At 36.3% G+C, this 25592-nt stretch overlaps 1 protein-coding gene and 1 long non-coding RNA gene across 5 annotated transcripts in view; one reads left to right on the top strand and one right to left on the bottom strand.

Annotated features, from left to right (window-relative positions):
• Nucleotides 1–9218: 9218 nt before the first annotated feature.
• Nucleotides 9219–25592, top strand: part of SLC39A12 (solute carrier family 39 member 12) — a 34721-nt gene continuing 18347 nt past the window's right edge. The window contains exons 1-6 of one of the 4 annotated variants that reach the window (XM_015853509.2): nt 9219–9469; nt 10608–10960; nt 14857–15138; nt 17565–17772; nt 19674–19876; nt 24098–24269. In XM_015853509.2, the coding sequence (XP_015708995.1) occupies nt 10691–10960; nt 14857–15138; nt 17565–17772; nt 19674–19876; nt 24098–24269 (1135 nt within the window). In that variant the 5' untranslated portion in view covers nt 9219–9469; nt 10608–10690. The remainder of the gene's footprint in view (nt 9470–10607; nt 10961–14856; nt 15139–17564; nt 17773–19673; nt 19877–24097; nt 24270–25592) is intronic. The other 3 variants (XM_015853510.2, XM_015853511.2, XM_015853512.2) reach the window with 3 other exon arrangements.
• Nucleotides 24251–25592, bottom strand: part of LOC107309057 — a 45434-nt gene continuing 44092 nt past the window's right edge. The window contains exon 4 of the long non-coding RNA XR_001553054.2: nt 24251–24359. This is a non-coding gene — a long non-coding RNA (uncharacterized LOC107309057). The remainder of the gene's footprint in view (nt 24360–25592) is intronic.

The raw sequence follows: 25592 nt of genomic DNA, 5'->3' as shown, positions 1-25592 counted from the left end.
CAATAGGTCATTCCACAGATGCAAGGTGTTATGAATTGCCTTATTGCAATCCACTGTGGAATATCTTGCTATAATTCTATATCTGCTATACACTGATAAATTTCTAAATATTCTTTCCATCTGTCTATCCATCTATCTATATATTTCTGTCCATTTTTACCATCATGGAAAATAATGAACTAATTTAAGAATAGCTTAAATATACTTTATATATTATACGTAGATATTATATATAGATATTCATTTGTCTACCCATTGTCGAGAAAGCGAAGGAGGATGTGGGCAGCTGTGCTTGCCTGTGCACTGGGGTCATATCGTCGTCTCTCTGCCCACTGTCATGTAAGCCAAGGATGATGTGGGCAGCTGTGCTCTCCTGTGCATTGGTCATATATATATATATATATATATATATATATATATATATCTGTCTACCCATCGCCAAGGAATCCGAGGAGGATGTGGCCAGCAGGCTACACACTCCTCTAGATATATATATGTTGGGAGGCATCTGTGCACCATACGTAGATGTAGATTGAAGCTATACTTAAATTAGTTTATTATTTTTCATGAGGGTAAAAATGAATAGAAATCCTTTTTAAAGTAAAAAAATAGAACTTCTAATGATTGCTGATTGTTTCCAATTTTATTTTTTGGATATTTTGCTTTGAATTAGATGGTTTATGATATTCATAATATTGCACTTATGAGTTCATTTACGTCCGTAGCTTTTATATCTGCATCTCCTTCCAGTCCTTGGTTTTGCAGTTAAGTTACAGAAATGAAATATGCTTAGGAGAGTTCTGATCCTACTCTGTTCAATATACTTGAATTTGGCTATGCTTTTTAAGAATTTGTGGAGTGGCACAAGAGTGGTATTCATAGAAAGTTACTGAGGGGTTCAACTGGCAATATGTAGTTGGTGGTTCAGACATCTGCATCAGAGACTATTGCTGCAAGCTCTTAAATGTAAAGTAAGTTATAAATACAATCACCAAGTCTATCCCACAGTTCCCCTCCTCGAAATGCGGTTTCTAGAATAGGCCAGATGAACTGTCTTTTAGAAGGTGTCCTTCTAATGACACTATACAGGGAGTCAGCAGTGACTACACAAAGCTGTCACACATCTGTACAGTAAAGTCTGAGGTTTTGTATTAAAAACATGACTAGTAGACACAGACCTGCTTATCTGTATTCTGAATGATTTAATTCCAGTTTATAGTTTCCTTAAAAAAAAAGGTAGTATAAAAGAGCATGCCAAGAGGTAATGGTGTTTGGCAAGTTTGCTTCTCAATTTTTTGTTTCAGAACAGAGCAAACCCTAAGATACACACAGTCTCTGAGTTCATGCTTATTCTCTTTAATAGACAGGGTTTTTTAGTCAGACAGTTCTGTGTCACTCAAAATGATGCAGAGGAACAATACAAGGAGGCTCATCGCTCAGAACAGGGAGGAAATCCAGTATGTTGAATGCATCCATTCTCCAGACTTTCATCAGAAGGTGTAAACAGGGAATGAGTTCTTAAATCCAGAACTCCCACATTCCTTTTTTCTCCTTGACAAAGATTTTTAAAGAACCTTAGTTTTTTCTTAAATTTGCCTCAGCTTCATCTTCATATCGGGGTTTCTAGGAAACAAAATGAAGTAAAACTAAAATAAAATTCTAGGTAAAACTAAACTTCTTAAGAAAGAGAGTTAATTAAAAACTTCCCTCAATGCATCAATGCTCTGCATACTAATCCACTCTATGCTTTCTTTTTCTATCTAACAACTGCCAGGCATTGACTTGTTCTACTTGGCTGCTTTGAACTTTACACTGAGCTTCAGATTGTACGTTGTTAGATGTACTCTAACAACATCTAGATATTAATGAATACTTTAGGTGAGTAAGTATACTCAATTAAGTTGTGGAAATTGATATTAAACTTCACATTTGTGGTATTCCAGGCATGTTTGTGTGTGAGTTTGTATATGCGATACTTTTAAAAGGCTCTTTCTGTGAATCTGGAAGTAACACTGAGCAAAACTGGGAGAGGGAGTTATTTTTAAAAATAAAATGAGAGTGATTATTGATAAGTATGAAAATTGTGTTAAATACAGATAGAACAAATTCTGCAGTCATTATATTTGTGTTAAAAATGTAATAGCTAAAAGGCGGTACAATAAAAATTGTAACAAAACTTTTTTTTGTTTGACAAAACAATCCTTTGTTTTCCTTTATCACCTGTCCAAACAACATAAGGTAATTTATACTGTATTCTCTTTATCCAGTTATACTTCTTTACCTAGCAATATACATATGCCATCAAGTGACATATATTAAAAAAAACAAACAAAAAGATTGTTAGCAATGGAAACAAATGAATAAACACAGTGTTTATGTAAAAAAAAAAAAAGACAGAAAGGAAAAGCACAAATCTGAAAGAAAAAATTCTATTAAATATTAAGGATATTTAATTTTAATATTAATTTTATTTAAATTTAAAAGTTACACAGTGCGCGGCATCTGCAAGGTAAGTAGTTTGTGGTCACAAATAATTTTTAAAAATTGAAGGCGTTATTCACTCTAAATTTCCCATTGCTCCCTTGATGAAAATACAAGTTTAATACATTCTGTTACTGTTTTCTCCACATTAGGTTATAATTAGAGCTAAATAGAAAATGCAGACAAGCAGTTCTTGGAACAGTATGTGGGAGACTACAGGTACTGATTAGTAGGAGATTGGGTGTTAAATCTTTAAACCAGTAATTAGAGCTTAAAATAACAACTGAAATCATGTTAAGTGATAATGTTGCAAATACTTGTACTTGATTATTTTCATCTGAGTATTAGAATTTTTTCCAAACAAGGCCACAGGTGTGATAGCTTGCCTGCGACCAGATTCTTTAAAACAGGTTGTCTTATAGTACTTGACAGAGACTGGCTTTAGTCTCCTTGAAAACTAGCACCCTGCATTCCTTCCTTAATGTAGCTTTAATTTTAATATTTATTTGTTTATTCTTGTTTGTTGTTATCATTCCTAAATGCGTATTCATTAATAAGTAAAGTGAGTTTTATGTTGTTGTTGTGGTCTAGGCATAGCATTAATTAAATAGATAGGTAGATAGGGGTGTAATATATCTGTGTTTGTTCTCTGGCAGAAAGCCTGCAAGTAATGAGCTCATGTTTTTGAGATGGCTAAAAAAAAAAAAAAAAAAAAAAGTCTAAATTCTCCAAAGTTTCTTTGCTTTGAGGGTGGTGAGGCACTAGAACAGATTGTACAGAAAAGCTGGGATGCCCTGGAGTTGTTCAAGGCCAGGCTGGATGAGGTTTTGACCCACTTAGTCTAGTGGAAGTTATCCCTGCCTGTGGTAGTGGTGCTGAAGCCACATGATCTTCAAAAGTCTTTTCCAACCCCAAACAATCTGATTCTTTCAAAATGAATACTTCATTCATTGCAGTTGGTTCTTGCATTGATAAGAAATAACATGCATGTATGAAACTATAATAACAACTCAGATAAAACTAGTAAAAAACAGAAAAAAAGTCTAAGAATGGGACATGTCTCTGGTTATGCCAGTGCTGTTACGTTCAAAAGCTGTATGACATTAAACTCAGAGATTGTTATTTTGTAGTAAGCAGCACTCTAAGGAGAATTAAATGTATTGGCCTCTCTACTATGCTTTTGTTTTGTATTGGGCTGAACTTCACTTTCAGACTTGGATGGGTGCATATGTATTTTTAGTAACTTCCAGATGAATTTACTAGAACGAGTACAAATAATTACTCACCTAGAATCTGAGTACAATAAAAGATCTGGCAGCAGAAGCACAGTCTCAGATTTTTCAATCTAGTAACATTGCATGTTAAATGTATTTTGGTATTTTCAGTAATAACTTAACACAAGTAGAAGGGACTAATTCTGCACTTTTTTTAGTTTCTGCTTTCATTTAAGAAAAAAAAAACTAAAAATATCTTTTAGTTTCCATTTAGCTCTTAAAATGAACTAATTAATAAACTACTAGGAAATTACTTTTTTCTTCCTTAACTTGTTAATTCATTGATTTTTCTGAATAAAGGAGATGCAGTAGATGTGACCTGTCAGGACTTCACCATAGTCATATATAACTATTTAGTATGGTACCTAACAGGAAACTACTCACTAAGTTGAAGGAGATTAGAAAAATTGAGGATGAGTAAATCTAGAAAGTTAATTTGCTTTGAAAATAGATTGATTGACTTAGAGTGCTAAACTGTTGCTTGAACCAGTGATTGAGCACCTGGTGGGAAGGCAGGGCCAAACCAGGGGAGCACAGGTGAATGCAGTGCATCTGAGTGGCTGCAAGGAGTGCAGCCAAGATTCACCCCTTCCCAGAACTCATTTAGAGGTTAGCAGTGGAGGTAAGGATATCTCACTGGAGATCCTACTTACCTGTGACCTTCCAAGTTTAAGGCCTCAGGGAAACAGGGATCCTTTGGTCCTTGACTGTTGTATTTAAGCAAGTTCTCACTTGCTGCAGCTTAGGACTTTGCAACTCTGCTATCAGTGCTGTGTTTTCCATTGTGTTACAGCATTACACGTTGTCAGAAGACAATATGGGAAATTACATAATACATAAGTCTGTTTCCTAACATGGTAAATAGCAGAAATGTTAAAGTGTTAGTCTTAAATGTAGGAGCTTTTGTTTCTTAATTTTGTTACTAACTGGTGTTCTGTGCCGCAATGCTATATAGTTATTCATATGTAATCATATGTTTAGTAAAACTGTAAGTGCTTTGGGTTAGATGATATGTTCCTAGTAAAACCAAATCATGCTTTTATCTTTGGAAACATTAAAAAAAATGAAGAATGCACATGATAGATTATGGTAGCATTCCATGACATAACTGAACAGGTGGAAAGCTTAATAACTCTCTTTCTTAATCTTTATAGATAAAAGGAGGTAAACTAGCAGAAGCTGACACTGTATCATAGAATGGCCTGAGTTAAAAAGAACCTCAAGAATCAGTAAGTTCCAACTCCCCTACCATAGGCATAGCTACCAGCTGCTAGACATAGATCAGATTACCCTGAGCTCCATCCAACCTGGCCTTAAACATCTCCACACACACATATCTCCTATTCTATCTACATTCTTGATTAGAATTAACATGAATAGCCATCACAGTTACCCTTGTATCCATTTTTTTGCTGACCAGAAAGATAGCAAAGGAAAAGCTGTATGAGGTTGAAGCTTGTATTAAGATGTTATCAAGATGTAGGCAATTAATGAGACCTGAGAAGGTCACACGTTTCATATAAAATGCTTTGTTAGCCCATATGTAAGATGGAATGATACAGATGATAACAGTTATTCAGAAGGTTATTTATAAGGAAAAACTCACCAATATGGCCACCTTCACTAGTAAATGCTGAGGCAGACTCCACCAGGGAGCAATCTCCAGGAGAGATGCTGCCTTAGTGGTGGTCATTCCTTAAATGAGGTCTAAAGGAGGTGGAGTCAAGCTCCACTCCTTCCGGGAGTACAACTAAATTACTCTCACCTGTGCTCCCACAGCTGACCCGACACTTGCCTCAGTTGATTAATTAGAGGTTCAGGCTGTGGTTACCAATTTCCCATAGACCCATATAAGTTTTTATGCCAGGAATGTCTGAAGATGACAGATGTCAAGAATTATTTGTGTGGTATGCGAAAAAATACTTCTGAAGGTATACTTCTCAAAACTTAAGAGGCTTTGCTGGTCTAGAGTGGAAATAATCCATGAATTCCTTTCTTCTGTTCTAAATAGATTTCCAAGTCTCCCTTAGGAACCTTTCTGTTAACATGTGAGTCTATCAGTCCTGAACTAATATATGACTTGTTCCAAAGATGCATATTAATATATAAAACCCTACTAATGAATATCTCATATCATTTCAACAGAATTCAGTCTTTTTATTAATTGATGCTCTAAAGATATGATACTGTTGGAATTGGCATGTGAGGCCAATGAAGCCAAATAGACTGTAGTAATTTTAAAGCACTGATGTATTTTTTTTATTAAAGTACTCTGGCATTAATTCATTCACAAGGGTGCTTTATATATAGAAATAAGACTTGAATTTCTTGGAAAATATAGTCCTTTCATATGTCAGTATGCTGCCTATGGGTGTAATTATAGTAATGTGCATGCATCACATTAGTAACATGGGGGAAATCTGCAGTAGTTCAGAATTCTGTTTGCCAAAATTGCTGTGATTAATAAAAGGGCAAAAACCACATTTGCTTAGTCCATCAAAACAAGATTTATGGTATTTAAGGAGTAAGGGTTATATAGCTGCATTTCTCAGTTAAGCTGTGAAGTTCAGCGGGGGTCTTGCTAAAATGATACCCACATCCTCTCCCTATTCTGCTGTACAAATAAAATTAAGCAGCTTGCCAGGTTGATGCTGCTCATGGGCATGTCCTTGTCATCTCAGTGAGTCCTCTAGAGAGTTTTCCTATTCACACATAATTTATTCACCAATCCTTTGAAAAACAGTAAATTGCAGTGCAGTTATTCATGGCATTTGTGAATGGGCAACTTGCTTTTGTTCTTGCAGGAGGTGCGTAGGTGGGAGAAACAAGACAAGCTGCAGTGAGTCTTACTGGCTCACTTAAAATTAAAACCGAACAGCTGAAAATCCTGTAACCAAAGAGGGCTTGCTGCATGTAATTATCATTTCTGTGTCTGATTACGCTGTTTGGAAATTGCTTTTACTCCTAGTCATGAAAGTTAGGGGACATTACAAAATGAGCTTCCTTAGTCATAAGAGAGAGCACTTGTGCATGAAGATGTGCTTTGACTGAGATCATGAACAGAAACATGAAATATAATATGAATTTTGAGAAGTTCCCATCTTTATTGCATTCTTATCTTTTCTGATAACGTTTTACTGGGATGTTTCCTGTTGGTCAGGAATCTGTTACTGACTTGCAGGTATCCCTCCATGATTTAAATTCAAACTGATTAAAAATGGTGATTCATCTCCATAAATTCTTGATGTCAGATTCTTGATTGAGCATGAGACAGCCCTAAATTAAGTATAGAATCAAGTTTAAAAAGTGTTGTTTGCTTATTTGAGTTTCCCGTGCCTCTGGTTTTCATCTGTTGTCATGTTAGAAGGGCAAGTTGCTTTGATTTGAGATACCTGGTTCTGCAGTATCTCTGAGATCTCTTTCTTCATACACATTGTCATTCTACAGCTAGCAGAGCATCACTGGTGATTTTTAATAAGGAGGAAAAAATAACAAAACAGAGGACATGCAATTAAATTTAAGCAAAAGTGGGAGAGACTGTTATAAGAAATGAGAGAATTACATTAGTGATGTCAGTTTCTTGAAGTTTTGAGTCATTTTACTATATCTGTTAGCAAATTTTATTAGGCATCTAACTACATGTCTCTGTTGTTACTGCTGTCCCATTTTGTCGGTTGACACAGTATTAGCATGGGTAGGTGGTAGGGGAATAATGCTACTACAGAAGAGTTTGAAAAAAAGGAGTTAGCAGTTGGTTTCAGAAATCATGTAAAAAGTAGTCCTCCTGTTGTGCAGACAGAAAAATTCCTAGCTGACAGCTCATGGCTGAAAGCAGAGGCAATGCTGTGATGTGAAGGGTTAAAATGGGTGGAAGCTTGAGTCCTCATCAGTAATTTTGCCACCAATGAGAAATTCATTTGCAAGCCAGAAAAGGAGGTTTGCAATAATTAACCTGAAAAAAGGGTGAATTTTTCTGAAACATGGTGCCCTGTACTAATTGTCATCGGTGGCTCTTTAATACACTGAATGTTTCCTTTTGTTACCATCACTCTGTAATATGAACACTAATGTGAGACGTTGCCAGTATTATTATGCAAATCTTCTCTCAGAAGCTTTCGATAGTAGTAAAACATAAAATGTGTATTTTTAAACATCAGCTTGTCTCAGCAAACTGAAACGATTCATCCTCTGTTTATACACATTAACTGGATGGAATAAATTCTTCATTTCAATTGCTAATTATACTCAAAATGCCAAATTATATACAGATAAACACACTGCATGTTTGGAGATTGAGCAATCTATGGAATTAAGTGTTGGAAGCTATTCCCACATCATCTGAGGAACCGTTTTTATTAGCAGAACAAATGTGGACATAGTGTTTTACTGAACAAATTACGTAAAGGCCGGAGATGCCTGTTATATGTTTTTGCTTTTCAATCCTTCATATAACAGGGGAAAAAAAGGTAGATTGTGAAAGTAAAATAGAACACATTTCAATACAAATGTTGGGCACCTTTTCTATTATTAAGTAAATAATAGTAGGGCTAATTTTTTTAAATGTTCAGCTTTGCTCACGCAAGAGTTTTCACTGTTTCATATGCCCCTACTTTGTGCTTTTTAGAACATTGTTTCTTTATGTTTTGCACTTCACTTGAGCAGTTGTTCTCTTTTCCTTCTTTCAGTTGCCAGCTCTCAGCCTTACAAATACAAGACTGTTCCCTTTGAGCTGACAGCCTTGGAGGAAGTGCTGCTGGCATTTTAGAACCCAGGGCTGTGTCTCTATTGCTCTAAAGAGAAACACAGTGTTTCTGTTACTAGTAAGGTAAGCAGCCTTACTGCTTCTCAGGGTTTGAAGAGCAAAGCGAGATGTTAATTATTCATTACTGTACCGAAGATTTGCAAGGTGGGAGAATGATATGACTGGTGCATTTGTCACTGTGGAAATCTGTCAGTCATCAGTTCCCACTATATTCTAGTGCAATAATGCAGTAGCAACGTGGTGACATAAATGTCAACCCCTCAGGAAAATCAGAGTGGGAGGCAGAATTGTTTTCACTGTGGTTTGAGCTGTCCCTGCTTTTGTAATTGGTGTGAGTGTGGTACAGAATAAGAAGGGATGAAAGAGACTGTTCTCTGAGGACACTGTTCCCCCCCCCCCCCCCCCAAAAAAAAAAACAACCCAACTTTGTTTACTTTTTTCTTTCTTTCTATTTTTTTATTTTTAATTTTTCCTGTTCTGGTGTTTGCAAAAGGAAATTATGATTTGACTTTAAATCAAATTCAAATATATTATAAAATTGATCCATTAATGTAACATAGCAGAGAACAGTTAGGGTGCTAACTTGTATTACCAATTGTAATGAAATAAATTCTTCAGTAGATTTTTCCCATCTTGTGTTTTTTACAGTGGAGCAGGCACCTTTTACATAAAACGATAACCACCAAGATATGTGAAATACATTCAATAAAGTGATGCTTAGAACTTGCCAAGAAGAACAAGTACTAATTCCTGTCCACCTCCATTGTTACCTTAAGAGCAGCTCTCTCCATAGCAACTGAACACTTTTCAAGGCAGCAATAAACTAATCCTCTCCAGCTTCCAGAGCACCATCAAGAATTTTAAAAACATTGGACTTTCAGTGGCGAAATACTTCTGTGGATTCAAAAGGCCACAAAGCTAGATACACAAGCATTCTTACTCCCTTCAGAAGGTAAGAAAATAATGCTTAGATGTCAGTGTATCCCAACAAGAATGCTAACAGTAACATTCATCTATATACCAGAAGATTTCCTGGCATCTAAAACTTAGTAACTTTACTGAGTGAATGCCAGCTTGGACAACAGTGTTTTGTTATTCTTTTTTTTTTCTTTTTCTTTTTAAATATTCTATTAGTTGGGTTTGTTTTAAAATCAAACACACACACAAATCATATTGCACTTTAAAAAATGCTGATCTTGTGTGTGGCTGTTTAATGCAAGTGCGTTGTCATCTGAAAAGGTCTGTTGCTGCCAGCGTATGCCAATCAATAAAATGAAAAAGTCTTTGGGGAAAACAGAAGTGAAACTTTTTTTGTGTTTCTTCTGTACTGAGATGGATTGTTGTTAAAGGTGATGGTACAGTCTGACATAGGAAACGATAGCATCAAGACAGATTTACAATACAAAATGTGTTTTGAATCTAGAGTTTAAGAAGCCAAGCTTGTTCTTTCTGATGTTTGTCTTGTTTGTTCCCTGAGTTCTATGAATGAAATTATGACCTCAGTCTTGTAACTCTTTCCCCTGATCATAAAATGTCACCAGTTTTTCAGGCTATCCTCTTCATTCTGTTTCATGTTGTATAGCTGGAGCTTGGTAATGTTGATAAAGTTCTTTGGAAATGAAACTTGCTCTATATCATTGCTTTCTAACATAATTACTGTACTTTGTATCAGAGTTAGAATAGTAATCTTTATTTACAGATTTTTTTTAAATTTTTTTTATTTTTTTTTTTTCTACTAAAAACCTGTTTCATAATGGAATGAAAGTGAAAGCTTCAGTATTTTCCTGTTCTTACCGAAGAGGATTATTAGTAAATGCAATGCTATAACACTGAAATGAAAACCATACACTTTTATGAGGAGAAAAATGTAGTTTCAATCAATCTCTTATTGGTAATTCTACAGAAATTTTAAGGCCGTGGTTGTCTTAGTTTCCTGCTGTTCTGGGCTGTAAAGCCCTTACAGGCTCCCTGTTGTTCAAAAACAGCTTGTCACTGCAAATCCGCTTAGACGACCGATTAATAAATCCTTTCAAACATATTGCATTCACACTAATTAAGGGGTTGGGGTTTTTTTCCCCTTTACTATTCAGATTCCTCAGGTTTCAAGTTTAAACTGTGAAGTGCAAACAACACTCCAACACTCAGTGCAGCTCAGGAGCTGCAGGAAGAGGAGATGTGCTTTCTGAGCAAGCACCCAGCTCTTGGGGTGGTATGTTCCGCTTTCCTGCTCAGCGTGTTCATTGCTGAAGGACAGCTTGGGGAAGAGCACAGGCAGGATGGCAGCTCTGCTCCCAGCCGAGGCTATCTGATGGAAGTTATACGCCTTCTTTCAGCTGACAACCCTGAGCTCCACACAAACCACTCACGAGAACTGGTCAAAATGGTGCTGGAAAGAGCTGAGTGCCCACAGCGGATTTATGGCATGCAAGAAGATTGTAATCTGGTCAGTGCTTCAATTAATGAGTGATATTTTTACAGAATCTTCAGTGAGTTCTAAAGTTGTTTGTTATAGTGAAGTCATCCTAAATACCTAGCCTAAACATGCATAAGATTCATTGCAGCCAAAAATTGATAGTCCCTGCTTGAAGCATTTCTTTGCAAATTATTAATGCTAGTTGTTTGATGTTGTAAAGAAGAGGTGTTTCAGATGTGACAAGTATGACTTAAAATCCCCATGCTTCAGTCACATAACAGTAATAGTTTTTCTTGAAAGTTTTCAAGTGTTTATTTTCCAGCAAGGATTTTCCTGTTTCACTCTGATCTAACTATAAAAGTGTGAGCTTGAATTTGGCTCACAGAAGATTTTTACTGTGGAAGACATAGGTAAAATCTGGGAGAAGTTCATTCACTTTTGTTGTAGGTTTTGGTTCATAAAAATAAAGCTGAGAGGATTAGCACAGATTCATCTGCAGCTTCACTGAAGTACTGAAGAAAGGTTTTTGGTAAGCAGTTTGAGTCAAGGAAAATCAAAGGCAGAACAATGAATCTGCAAGACCAGACTGAAGCTGGAAACAGTCCAGGGTACAGCTCCACAGAACTCTCAGCTGTTGAATTGAGATTTTTTTTTCAGAGCTGATTCCTGGTTTGACAAGGAAAGGAACAAGAGTAATAAGATCATAGATTGTGGGAGGAGGGAGACAGTGGCAAATAAGCGACTCAGCTGAAAGGATCTACAAAGAGTTTGGTCAGTCTTGGCCTTGGTTAATGTTCGTCCAGCTTTGGCTTTGTTCTGTGAACACATACAGCCGTCTATCTCTTTAGGTTAGAATTATGCGTATATTCATAATGGTGATTGCTTTGAGAATATACCATTCCTGGCAATCAGCCAAGCCAGTGAGGAGAAATTTTCCTCCTGTGCAGAGGATGTTTAATTGTCTTTTACTTCTAATGTTCCCATTTTTCTTATGGGCCCCAATGTGAAATTTCCTATATAAATAATGTAGTTGTCTGTTTTTCCCTGAATCATTTCTGTTTTGTTGTTTGTTTGCTTTTATTTTTTAATAAAAGGAGATTGTACAGGAGGTTTCCTCAGTGTTGCTCAAATAAGCAAGGACCCAGATCAAAGCGAGAAAGTGTTAAATAGGAACAGGTTCAGATGCCTCCTAATCATCTCAAAATGGGTCTAGGCTTTGTTCTCATTCCTTCTTTAGCTTCTCTGAATTGCCATCGTTTATCTTCTGTTTGTGATCTTTATTTGGAGAGCATAACCACTGTGTCCCTGAATGGAAGAAATCTAAATGAAACTCTGCTGGGGTTTACTTTATCTGTTTAGGCTTCATCATGGAGATTTTCTGTGGGGAAAAATGTAAGGGCATTCACTATTTGCAGTACATTTCAGTGCAGGCTGTATTAGTAATACTACATGCATCCTGCATTGCACAGAAACATAGCACACTACAGAAAATTCAGATGGTGAAAGCCAGTATCTTCAGTTATGTGCAGCCCTCATGGTGCTGTGTTGAGGTCTTGCAAGATTTAGTAAACCAAGATAGAGCTGCTCGCAGTTTTTGCTGCCTTTCAAGATCTCCAAAATTTGAAAGAGAACGCCCCACCTTAGCTTGGCATTTTCTTTCTCATGCTTGTTGGGAATAACTAATTGATTTCAGACTGAACTTTCCCTTATAAACCCAGGATTCCAGTCATACCAGATGACTCTGGCTGCAGTTTTTTTGTGTTTGGGTTTGTTTTGTTTTGTTGTTTTTTTTTCATTTTTTCTTTTTTAATGATGTCTCCAATGGATATTTAAAAGCAATGAAGTTTAACACTGTTCTTTGATTCCTTTTTGGTTTGCTGTTACGTATTGGCTTCCAGACTCTCTGAGCAGTGGCTGGTAGCTCTTGAACAACATCTGTCACTCCTTTATCTCTTAAACACAGAAAGCGTTTATATTTCTTGCAACAGTAAGAGATGCTTTGTTTTGTTTTTAACTTCTGATCTCTTAAACAAAGAAAATAATGTGCTGTTCCCAGTTTCAAGTCTGGGCTGTTTTATTAATACCAAATAATTTTTCTATACCAAAATCATGCAGATTGTTATGCCTGTAAAATATTCCTAACAGCAAAAATTAGAAGTGATGAACCCACTTATGTTCTCTTGATATCTCCTTAAAAGTTACTTTTAATGGGCTGACCACATACAGTAAAACTGCATCTTTTTTACAATGTACCTTATTCCTTCCAAACAAACACCAAAGCAGTTTACTTTTTATTCGTCTTCCCTGCAAGAACAAACAAAAGACTTGCTGATTACAATTTATCCCCACTGGGTTTTGAAATGTTACAGAAACATTTGAAATTGCTCCAGTACATACAGAACTTTTGTTGTTGTTGTTGTATTGCTATTGGGTATTCAGAACTACTAGCTGGCTAACTTGAGGCCTTTAGGATGGAGAAAAGAGCACTTATGTTATCCTAGTCCAAATATTAATGTTTGGAATCATACACTGGAAAAAGTTCGACTTCCAGAACTCGATAGGCAGGTTTGACAGGGCACAGTGGATAATACTTTTTAATAGAATAAAGTGGAGCTTGCTTATGGGTGTAAATATTTAATTGGGCACTACCATCCACAGTTCTCTTTTATTATATTATTTGTGTCAATTTTTGCTGGAATTATTTATATTGAAATGTGGAAGCTCTCTCAATTCCTCTAGGGAACACTGGCTTCTGAACAAGACAGTGTGTGTTTTATGGTACTCTGTGTAGAAAAATGAACTAGTATACAAGGTGAGCTACACCAACCAACACATCATCCTTGTAGCCATAAGCAGGTCAGTCTGACAGCATGGGTTATGTTTAGGACTCATGACTTTGAGTGTAAGTATGGTCTTCTCAAGTTGTAGTTTCTGCTCACAAATGTACAGTCTGTCTGCCCTATCTTAATGGTTGAGATTAACTGACATGGCTACTTGTTGCTTGGAGAGAGCCAATGAGAAAAGAAATATAACTGCACAATGAATGACAATAGTTGCAGGGTCTCTTCAAGAAGGACTCTTTATTCTGGAAATCACTATCTCATTTTCCATAGCTCTGCATCACAGAGCTCTACTGATTTTATGGCTTAGTTTTAAGGGTTAACTTTGAAGTGGCAAAATTTTCTGGAAAATGTCTTTTCATCAACAATAATTATAGTTTTACATATATAAACCTTTGTCTGCTCAAATAAAAATCATGCATAGGGTGTTTTTTTTCAGTCCCTCTTGAAATCCATTTGGAGGACCAGATAATGTTGAGAACTTGAACTGTCTTTCTGCACTGAATGGAGCTGTTTTGTTTAACAGGATTGACTGAGGAAACAATAAAGATAGCCACATGGCTGTTGGATCAATTAAGACTCTTAATAATGTATTAAAAATGATGTAACTTTTGTTCACGTACCATGGATTAACTGTGGTCAGTTATGGTCTTTGTCATATAACAGAAACCCATATGGAATCATTAAGCAGTAGGTCTTATCAGATATATCTGTAACCAGGAATAAAATCTGTTAAAACCAGAATAGAATCTGTTGGAAGACTTTAATTTCTCTGCAGTCAAGTTTTGGTAAAAATTCTTCCTGTTTTATACTAATTTTTAAATCCCTTTGGAGTCTTGACATTTCTTCAGAACTGAAGAAGCTCTGGAAAAATAAAAAAGATGCAAGGTGTGATCTTGTAGCTGTAGAACTGAAATGAATTACATGTGCCCTCCTCTATTTCCATCAGCCCACATCTGTGTAGTCTTGGGTTCGATGCCATGTATTTAACAGTGGAATTTTCCTGTTATCCTATCATATTGAATTACAAATGAACAGCAGTGTGTTTCTTGATTTGAATTTCCATTTATTTCTATTTCTTCACAGTGCCTTGAACCAGAAGCTATGTTGCTTATAGCTGGTGGAGATTTAGAAGATCATCTCAGTGAAGAAGTATTTGAGAGAATTTCTCTTGTTCTTCTCTACTACATTCTTCATCAAAGAGATGTGTGTTCTTCAAAACTCAACTTGAGTAATAAGGATTATAAATTTTACCTAAAGAGTATGCTCAATTTGAGACATGATGAAGACTGTTATTATTTTTCACGGAATGAAACAGAAGACATTTTGGCTGCAGTAAAGCAACATTTTAAAACTCCTGAAACCCAGGTAAAGAAAGGATAAGTAAAAATACCTTTATAGTTGCTGTTGATATCATGTCTTTAAGCAACTGACACAGTGCCTTTAAGTCAGTTCAAAGCATTATGTCTATTCAACTGGCCAATAACAGAGCATGGACTGGTCCTTTAGTGTACCTGCTGTCCAACGCTAGCTTTCTCCTTGACTTGCTTTTCGCCATGTGCTGCCTAATGCTTCCATAGACTCTGCTGAGAAATAGTTGGGGAAATAGCCAGTATAGATACAGTTGCTCTGCTTAAGGTATGTGGAAAAGAGTGTAGCTGCGTAAGTACAAGATCTTGCACTTGGCTTCAAGGACAGAAAAGATTTTCTCATCTACTTTGTTTACTAATTAATATAGATATGTTAGCAGTGGTTGTATCTAAATGGTTTAAAGCAGAACAGTTCTAAAACTGGTCTGGCTATAGAATGAAAACAATAAATCTGTCTGCTGTCATGTGAACCTATGAGATTCTATCTCCATATGAAGTGGGGTGGAATTAAGATTACGTCCTAAGATCTGAGGGGCTCATTTATTTTTGACACATACCTAATTACATTTAAGCATGGATACACCTTGCAGAAAGACTGACATGGATAAACTTAAATTTCATACTTAAAAATAAAGAGTGCACTGAGCGTATTCAACTCTTAAAGTCATGAAATAAGATTTTTTTTTACAACTATTTACTTTTCCTGATCTCAATTTTGATAAAATTATAGAATTATATGCTAGAGTTAACAATCTTAAAAAACCCTACTCTTTTCCTTATAAAAAAGCAGTAAAATTTTATTAGATTTAGATTTATTAGATTTTAATTCTTCTTCATTTCATTGAGTTTTAATTTGCACCATACTGTAGTAGGAATTTTCTGTGCAGACAGAAGATGCCAAGGAGTCCTGGGTGAGCAGAGAGCATTGAGGGCTTCCAGTTCTTCTTTCTGGGTTCTTTGTGTGACTGTTTCCCCATCATAAATTATTCATTGACCAGTATATTTGCTTCTAGGTCTTGGTGAATGTGCTGATTCCCCCCCCCCCCCCCCCCCAAAAAACCCCCCCCCCCCCCCCCCCAAAAAAAAAAACCCAACCAAACAAACAAACAAAAAAAACCAAACAAAACAACAACAACAACAACAAACCAATGGTATCTGGGAAATATAAGGAGGCACCAGTGGATATTTGGCATGTCAGGACTGAACAGCAGGCCATAAAGTGCTTTGCTGTGCAGTCTGTTTGTTTGCACTGGCTGTATATTCAGTTGTCAAATCTCTTCAGTAACTGAGACTTTACCACTGACATGAGAGAATAGAAGGTTGGTTTGTTTGTTTAAATGAAAGATATTCAAAACATTTATAGACTTTCTAATGCTTAGAATCACAACACTTGAGTTATGGAAAAGGGCCAAATCTGCACAACAGTGATTGAAGAAAGGCAGTTTGTGTCTTCTTCTGTGTTTCTGCTTTATAGAAAGTATCCTCAGTCAGAGCAGCATGTATGTTATTAAATGAGAGGAAATTTGGGATTCTGAGAATGAAACTGTATTGCATGGATAGGAAATAAGATGTTAGCTTCTACTCTGCGGTGTTCAAGGTGCACACAGAGAGAGATTATGTGTAAAACAAGCACTTACTGTACTGGCTCATCTGACTTTTGAGTTTAGTTAATATGAGTAAAGATAAATGAGCTCTTGTAATTTTCATCTTTTTTTCTTTTTTTTTCTTTTTTTTTTCCTCTCCCAAACCCCAAATGTTTGCGGTGAAAATGAACAAGAAAGACAGAACTGGAGGGAATAAAGGGATATATTTTAAGGTAACAAAGAGCAGTAGACTGCCTACAAGCACACTTCTGGGTGCATAATAACTGTCTATAGCATCTCTTTGGCCACCTGGAAGGGAAGTTACCCTTTATTTGCAGAATGTTTACTTTCCATCTTGTTCCATATAATTGCCCCATCACAACATATTGATTTCATTTAATAAATAAGGAAGGGAAAACATTAAGAGAATTTCTGAAGTCTGAGATTTTTAATAGTTTAAAATCCATGTTATTTGGGCCAACATCTTGTGCCTTAACAAAAATCTCTCACTTTTCTGCCGCTTCCTGGAATGTGAAGGTAACTGAGCATGACGTAGGAGAATCAGAAATATCACTGAACAGGAATAACCTGAATGAAGTTCTGTACTTCTTCCCTTTAGAATCTGGGTAAAATTTCAGCCTTTTTTATTCTATCCCCGTTCTCCTGGAACTGTCCTCTGTTTCTCATTTGCTGTCCTGCTGTCAATTGCAGCTTTAACCTTGGTGTTTTTTTTTTTCTGGCTGGCTATGAATGCGTTCTCTCCACTTCCTTCTCCTGTCACTCTTGTTATTTAAATCGAGGTGACCGGGGCTGTCTTCATGCTGTTTTCTCCTGATTTCAGTGTGTTGATGTGAGTACACTGGAGAAAAATGCTGATATAATGGACAGAGATGGTGCTGATGAAAACACTCTTCCACGCTTGGCTGCTTTGATTATTACTTTGGCTCTCCAAGGAGTCTGCATGGGAAAAGCAAGCTTGCCCTCCCCAGAATTCTTTATAAAATATATTTTCAATTCTTTAAACAGTACCACAGAGCTTCAAGTGACAGGTAAGGTATTTCTTCATCTGTAGGTGTTGGAAAATAAACTCTTTCTTTTTTGGGGGAGGGTGGGAATTGGGGGGTAATTCTCTGTGAGTTAGAACATATTGTTACTGTTGTCATGACTTATGACAGCTTCTCAGTGTAGTCTGGAGTCTGAGGGTGGAAGTCTTGCTGTGAGGGCACTGAGTTTGCTGGGGCCTTATCTGCGTTGCTTCTTCATGCAGAGTGTCATGCTGCTGCTATCAGATCACAAGACTAACTTATGGGGAGAGGAGATCATTCACATGCGGTGGGCACATTAGGCACTCTGGTCCCTCATGCTGCAGTGCAGACATACCCCTATAGGAGAGGAACTGGATGCAGAGTTCTAAACCACCTACTCAGGGCCTACTGTGCATTTAGAAGGTTTGGATAAGATATCTACTTTTCCTTTGTGGGTACTGCTAAAATCAACACTTTTACAAGATATTCAAAGCACTTTTTAAAAGTTACATGAAACATGGGTTGAAACATCTTAAAATGTAGAATTAAATGTAGGTAAACACATTTTTATGGCTGCTAGGTTGCAGAGAAATATATTAAATCCCAGAAGCAAATTATAAAACTTATTAGATTGCACTTGTGTAGACAGGCTTTGCAGCAGAACCATTCCTTTAAAAGTGCCAATGCAGATCTTATAAGTTGACTCACAAGAATGGATGGAGATAGGCACAGTGCTACTCAATAGCTTTGTATGTTAAAATCCAGTCCCCAATGAAGATAGTAGAAAGCCTTCCCTTATAGTGAGTGGAGATAAGATGCCATTTAGAGAAAATGAAAAATATTCTTAGCTATTTTGTTACAGTGTATTTTAAACCTAAGTTAATTGAATTGTCCTTTTAAATAAATTCAAATTCCTGAAAGAAGAAGAACAAAATCAAGGAAGTAGAATTGTGGGAAAAAATGAGAAATTAGAGGTGCCTACAATTAGCAAACAAAGCTTTATTCAGCTGTGTGCAGAGCTGTTTAAGAAAAAAAATAATTAAAAAAAATCTCAGCATAAGCCTTTCTCTAAGATTTATTATTAAGAATATACCATTTGCTTTTTCTGAATAACAGTATTAGAAAACAAAGGATCATCATATGGAAACAATCTAGTCGGTCTAAATTCCACTGAAATCAGTATGTATGTTCTTAATGTACAAACTCAGGTTTACCTAAACAATCATTATGGCTTCAAGTTGAAAAGCACAGAGGTAAAAGGAGATGACCAGGCCAGAAAACAAATGGAAGAGAAATGAAAATGTGATAGAACATGCTCCCTTGTAAAATTCAACATTTCTTTAGCAAGCTCATCCATTGCACTCAGTTATCCTATGGGATACATGCCCTGCCTTGTCTAGGATTTGCAGTGGGGCTCCTGTCTCCCTGCTGCCTACTTCAGCGCTGTGCTTCCAGATCAGCAACTTGACCAAATGAGACAGAAAATCCTCTGCCCTATGTTCCACATCAAAAGTAGAAGGGGCAGCATGGCACCCTCAGGGGTGCTTTCAGAGCACCCAATAGAAGACCTTTATCTCTGGAGTATCTGAATACCTGCACATGGCAGGACAGTTTGAAAAAATTATGAAAATATTTGGCAGTAATTGTAGATTATTTTGATAAAGACCTGTATTTAAATGAAACATCAATTGCTTTTCAGTTGCATCTCTTTTTCCCTGAAATTGTCATTGTGGTGCTGTAAAGAAGGAAATGCTGCGTATATAGGTGCCATACTGAAATTACCTGCAGTACTGAATAGAGGGGAGAAAAATACTAAGATAAATTAATATTAAAATTAACAATTTTTTTAAAACCTACTTTGAGTTTTGTCTGTCTAAAGGTGTATTTTCCCGTGGTGACGTTTCTGCTTTTTGATAAATATCCAGAACTGGAACAACTCCTCAGTGTGCTTACAGCCAGAAAGTCCTGCACTGTAAATGGACAATTCCAGAGTTACAAAAGAAGACATTACGGTATGACAAGCACAGGTACTAGAGCCAGGAATATTCCAGTCAAAGCAAACTATACAGAAGAAGTCTATCTGAAAGGTTATTATAAAGATCACAGGAGTAACACAAATTGGGATCAGGTGAATCTATTTATGTTTTTTTATATTATTATATAGTATTAGTCACAGTTTTAAGTGTTTTTAAGTTATATTCAGTGACAGTTGTTCAAGTTTTACAAATACAATGTTATTTCAGGGATAACATTCATGAATTTCAAAAGATCATGTAGATATTAAAATATATTTTTATTTAAGTATATTCTATTAAATACTGTTTGGCAGAAGAATTTTAGGACTGCTGAATGTGTAATAGAAGTGGGTTATGAAGTGCTGGTGGGGGCCAATAGAACAATTGGTATTAGAGAGAGCTGCTGTTCATTCCAGTCATGGAGGACTGGCTTCTGTGTTGTTGCCTACTTTTTCCACTCCTATGTCTCAAGTTTCTAGAGTTCCTTACATGGCTTTGTTGAGAAGATTGTTCTGCACTAACTAAAAAACAAAAGATGTAAAGATTCTACATGACCTGCTTTATAATAGGTTTTTGTAAACTGAAGATTTTCGATTTCCAAATAGTTTTATTAGTCTCCCATGGAGTCCAGAAACCTCATTTACAAAATGTGTTAAGTCTGCAAGAAATAACTACAGCTACCAGCCAGCATCCTCTTTTTGAAGCTTGTTGGACAGGGGTTCATTATAGGTGGTGCTATCTTACTCCTAAGTATTAAATAATAAAGAATTGCTGTTTCTCACAGTGATTAAAATGGTAATTGAGTTTCTTCCTTTATACTGAGGACATTCTTTAGACTGAAAAGGGAGAGTTTTCTTTTTTAATGTATTCATTTAAAATATATACTTGCAATTAATATGTTTCTATTGTTTTTAGTTCTTTATACTTCAACTTAACACAAAGGCAGTGTTTCTTCTTACTGTAGTTGTGCAACTGACTTTTGCTGAGTCATCATTTTATGATGTGGAGCTGAAATGAATGGCTTCTGTTTAAATGCCATTCTGATAGATTTGTGTAATTTTATTTGTATCTGGTATGCAAATCCTTTTAATACAGTTACTTCATTCCAAGTGTCCACAAGACAGAATCATGTTGGTGAGCTGATGCAAGGCATTTAATGGAGTCTCAAAATAACTTTAAATGAAAGTTACTTCAAATGTATTTCATATTAATTTTAAATTATGAATATCACAGATCAGCAGTGATATTAAGCATACACGAAGAAAAATCATTCTCCAGCAACACAAAAATAGATAACACTCAAGCTTAGATTCCTTGAACTTGTGAGACTGACTTCAAATCAAAAGAAATGTGCACAGGAGTGTTATCTGAGGCTTGTGGGTCAAACAGAGAGCCAAATGTTCTGTATAGATGCTGAAAAAATCACAAAGGAAAAACTGGAAAGAATATAATTTATCTTTTTTATTGATTCCTAACTTCTCTTTTTTGTTCCATCCCTCTTCTACTCACATCTATTTTCTTTGTCATATTTTTTCCATTGGAAGGCTTTGTGTTTCAGTGTTGTTGCTAATTTTGCCTCCTGCTTTCTGCACAAATCTGTGCTTCATGATTAACAGATGAGGCATTGACTGGTTTACAGCTTGTGTTTGCTAACTAGATTAAGACCTGGACTTTGATTTATTTAGTATTTAGATGCTTATTTATTGAAACATCATTGCAGGAAAAAAGGTCACTGCTTTCTAAGTCATTGTCTCTAAGATCTTAAAATGCACATAAAACAAGCAGTAGAAGATCTAATAAGAACAATAATATTAATTTTCATTTAACTTTTTTACCATAACTGCAGATTCTTTTATGATTCCCCATTAAAGAAATATGTATTTGGGAATAAACATCATCCATTCATCCAATCATCCAGTTTTTCATATGATAATACACAAATTTTTTTAATCATCCTACAGGAGTATGTATGTAGTTACTTCATTAGTGTGGAAGTTTAGTAGTCTGGCTCCCTACATTAAGCAGCTTAAAAGGCAAGATTTTGTCACTGGAAAAGGTACAGGTCCTCATGCCCTCAAACGAATATATTAGAAAATGAGTGTTACAAATTATTTGTGTGTGAACAATTTTATTTTCCAGATAAGATCTTGCTTTTTCTTTTAAAATTGCTTGTTGTTAGATCTCAGGAAAATTTTAGTTCTTGGGGGTCCTCTAAATTCCTTCTCAAAACATCCCAGTTAGATCAGGTTCCAAAGGGCCATGTCCATTTGAATTCTAAATGTCTCCAAGGATGGAGATGACTCTGTCTTTCTGGGAAACTTGTACCTCTACTCTATTGCCTTATTTGATGAGGGTTTTATTATAAAGAATTACTAGAATATCACCTACTGCATCTGCTTCCTATTTCCACTTACCCTCTTGCTGTACATCTCTGAGAAGGCTCCGTCTCCATCTTCTCCATCACTCCTTTACGTAGGTGAAGATGTGAAACCTCTCATGCCTTGTCTTCTCCAAACAGAGCAATGTGGGTTCCTCAGCCACTCCTTGCTTCTTCTCCGAGTCATCTTGGGCACCTTCAGACTGCTCCTACATGCAGCATCTTCCCCATACTGTTGGTTACTATAATCAGGATACAGTGTGCTGAGCAGAAGGCAGTAATCATCCTCCATTTCACCTGCTGGTTCTGCTCTTGCTGATAGAGCCCAGTGTGCAGTGAGCCTTCACTGCCAGCAGGGCCCACTGGTGGCTCGTTCACGTTGCCTGTCAGGACCCCAAGGGCTTTTCTGTTAAGATACCTCCCAGTTGCTTTTCATCGACCTTTATTGGTATACAGAGTTTTTCTGTTTGAGGTGCAATGAGTTATCTTCACTAATCTTCAGAAGGATTTGTCAGCATATTCCTTTGGCTTGTCAGGATCTCTCTGAATGGCAGCCATTACTGTCAGCATATCTATCATTTTGTCTTAGCTGGATTTCATAACTGTGAATGATACACTCTGTTCCAGCACTGAGGCCACTGATGAAGGCATTAAATAATACCACTGTATACTTACCATTGAGGAGTGCTGCTTAAAACCAGCTATGGGCCCGGGCTTCCAACAGTTGATACCACTCGTTGGTGTTGCACTTTTGACTAAATTACTGTCTAGAACACAAACATAAGATCTTTTCTATTTTGATAGTTCCTGAATTCTCTTGCTGCTGTCCTTCCACTTGGAGGTGGAACTGATGAGATTCAGGCAGTAAGGTCATCTGTTACTCTGAACACCTGAGTGTGGTATTCAGGCTCAATGTATTGGTGCTCAACTAATCCCATTTCTTAGAGAGCTACAAGGCATATTTCACTTTACTGATGGAAATGCAGAAATACTTCTCTGTTTAATTGGGCTATTTAAAGGTAAGATCAATTACAACTTTAAAATAATACATATTTAAATACTGATTTTCCTCTGAAAGTGAACCCAACCACTTTACAAATTTCAGTGGCTAGAAAAGCAATAATCAGGAGTTCCTCAATTCTCAGCTGCAGACTATTTTAAATGAAAGAAACAAAATATTTCTCTTTAAATTGAAATACAGAAAATCAGATGGGATTAAGAAATGAAGGTTATTCCTGTAAGGGAAGTTTTTGCTATGAACTTTGTCTTTTTGAAAGGTTTTTACAGAAATTCCCACTGGAATAGTATTAGTGCAGAATGATTGTATCTTAACCAGAAGTTCCACATTGGAGATGGAAGAGCAATTCTTCATGAAATTATTCAAAATAGGTCTTCCTCTTTTAAAAAAGAATCTTTATAACTAGAACAAAAAGTATTTGAAATTCTCATGTGCCTCGAGAAATACAATTATTAAGTGGTCTTTTAGCCAAATCTAGACTGTGTAACAGCTAGCACGCTGACACTGAAGTGATATGGCATTGTTAAAAGTATTTGAACGCAAGTTTTGTCCAATATCTTACTGGAGATATAACCATGAAGCACAAGGACAACCTTCAGTACTGCCTTGATACAGAGCTGTATTAGAATAATAGCAGGGTGCATGACATTTGTTAACATATAAGGTAATAATAAAGCATCAAGTGGTTTTGTCATGTCAGATTCTCATGGTATTAACAGAATTCTAGTATTTCTGAAATATTTACTAATATTAAGTTTCAATAGAAAAAAAATGGATTAATTGAAGTAAATGAAGTAATGTAACTAGAATAGTTTATTTGGAAAACACATTTTTCTACTTTGTATAACCATCTGTTCTCCTAAGATTGCATAATATACCGTAGTATAAAATGTGAATGCGTGCAACACACCCAGTAATTTCATATGTATTTCTCCATAGGTTTGTTTCTCTGCTGATGAACTTGTGAACATATTTTTAAAAAACAGTTCTTCATCTATTTCCAAGGAGCACTTCAAGCAAATGAGCCCAGCAATCGTTCAGCAACTATTAAGTTGTTCATGTCAGCTTCCTGAATACAAGCAGACAAAACTTCCACCAACAACTCTGGAAAGTGAGTTATTGTGCTGCTATCAGTGTCGCAACGTTCCAACTCACATGAAGAGGTGCAGGGGCTTCTGGAGGCGTTTCATTCATGAATAACCTTAAAACAAACAGGATGAGACTTATGCTTTCTGTAATTTTCTGCTCTGCGTGACTTTATAGTGCGCAGGTCAAATAATAGCACTGTATTGGGAAGTGGGGGAAATTCAGTGGTTTTGATGTTACATTAGAGAGAATTCTTGTTTAATATGATATGTTTTTCCCCATTTCTTAGAGAAGTGGCTGCTGTAGGCAGCAGGTGAGCTGCAATAGGCCCTCATCAGGGGGTTGCTGGGCAGAAATTTTACAAAATTTCTGCAAGGTTTCTACTGAAGTCATTACACAGGTTATATATAAGGCCTCACCACCATGTTAGCTGTCATTTTTTTAATACCACGATGTGGTAAATGCTTAATATAGATAAATTCTCTGTGGTCATTGGTAATTTTTCATGCCATGATATTTTACAGCAGAGGAACTTTGGGCATATTTTTGTGAAAAGAAAAGCTAACAAAACCAATTCTATGGGCAGCAGAAGTTGTGTGATAGAGTGGGAACAAGGGCTGAGTCAGAGTAAATTAGACAGCTTATTGCCATTTGCAGTTACAGCCCTCACATGCTACTGCTTCTGGGCATATCTGGCTCTTTTGCTGATGCAGCTTCTCCTCTCACCACTCCCTAGTCCACCATCAGAAAAAAAATATGAACTAAGAGCTTCTTAATACATTTCTGGTGTTTGTTTTTTCTTTAAGTAGGCAAGATTCTGGGAAATGTTAGAACCATAGATGTGCTGGTATATGACAGGAAGAGTTAATTTCTGGCGGGGGGGCTTGGGAGCCAGTAATGGGCTACAAGGAGTGAGCATCTGACAGTAATCACTTGCAGTGAGAGCATCTCTTCTTATGCTCCTGGAAAAACTTGGCAGGCTGAAAATCAGCACCTTCAAAACCTTTATTCTAACATATCTATTGCTAGCTGTAGGTGTCGAGATCCATTAGGAGTTAATAAACCTTTCTTACATTCCAGTTGGCCAACAGACTTTCTTTAACAGACCTTTTGGTCTTTAAATTACATCTGTTCTTTAAGCTAGACATGTTAATCAGTTTGTGGGAATAAGCAGAGATATGATTCTACAGTGTGCAGATTAATTGAACTATGAGCACAAATTAAAATACATTAGAAAAGAAATTAAAAGTATGAAAACAAATTAAAGACCTTCATGGATATTACATTAATAGTTACAGGATGAAGAAATGTACAGAGTAAGGGGAATTATTAAAGCTCCCAAGGAGAT

This window comes from Coturnix japonica, chromosome 2, assembly GCF_001577835.2.
Source record: "Coturnix japonica isolate 7356 chromosome 2, Coturnix japonica 2.1, whole genome shotgun sequence".
In the NCBI taxonomy this organism is placed as follows: domain Eukaryota; kingdom Metazoa; phylum Chordata; class Aves; order Galliformes; family Phasianidae; genus Coturnix; species Coturnix japonica.
This window is presented reverse-complemented; position numbering and strand designations above follow the sequence as displayed.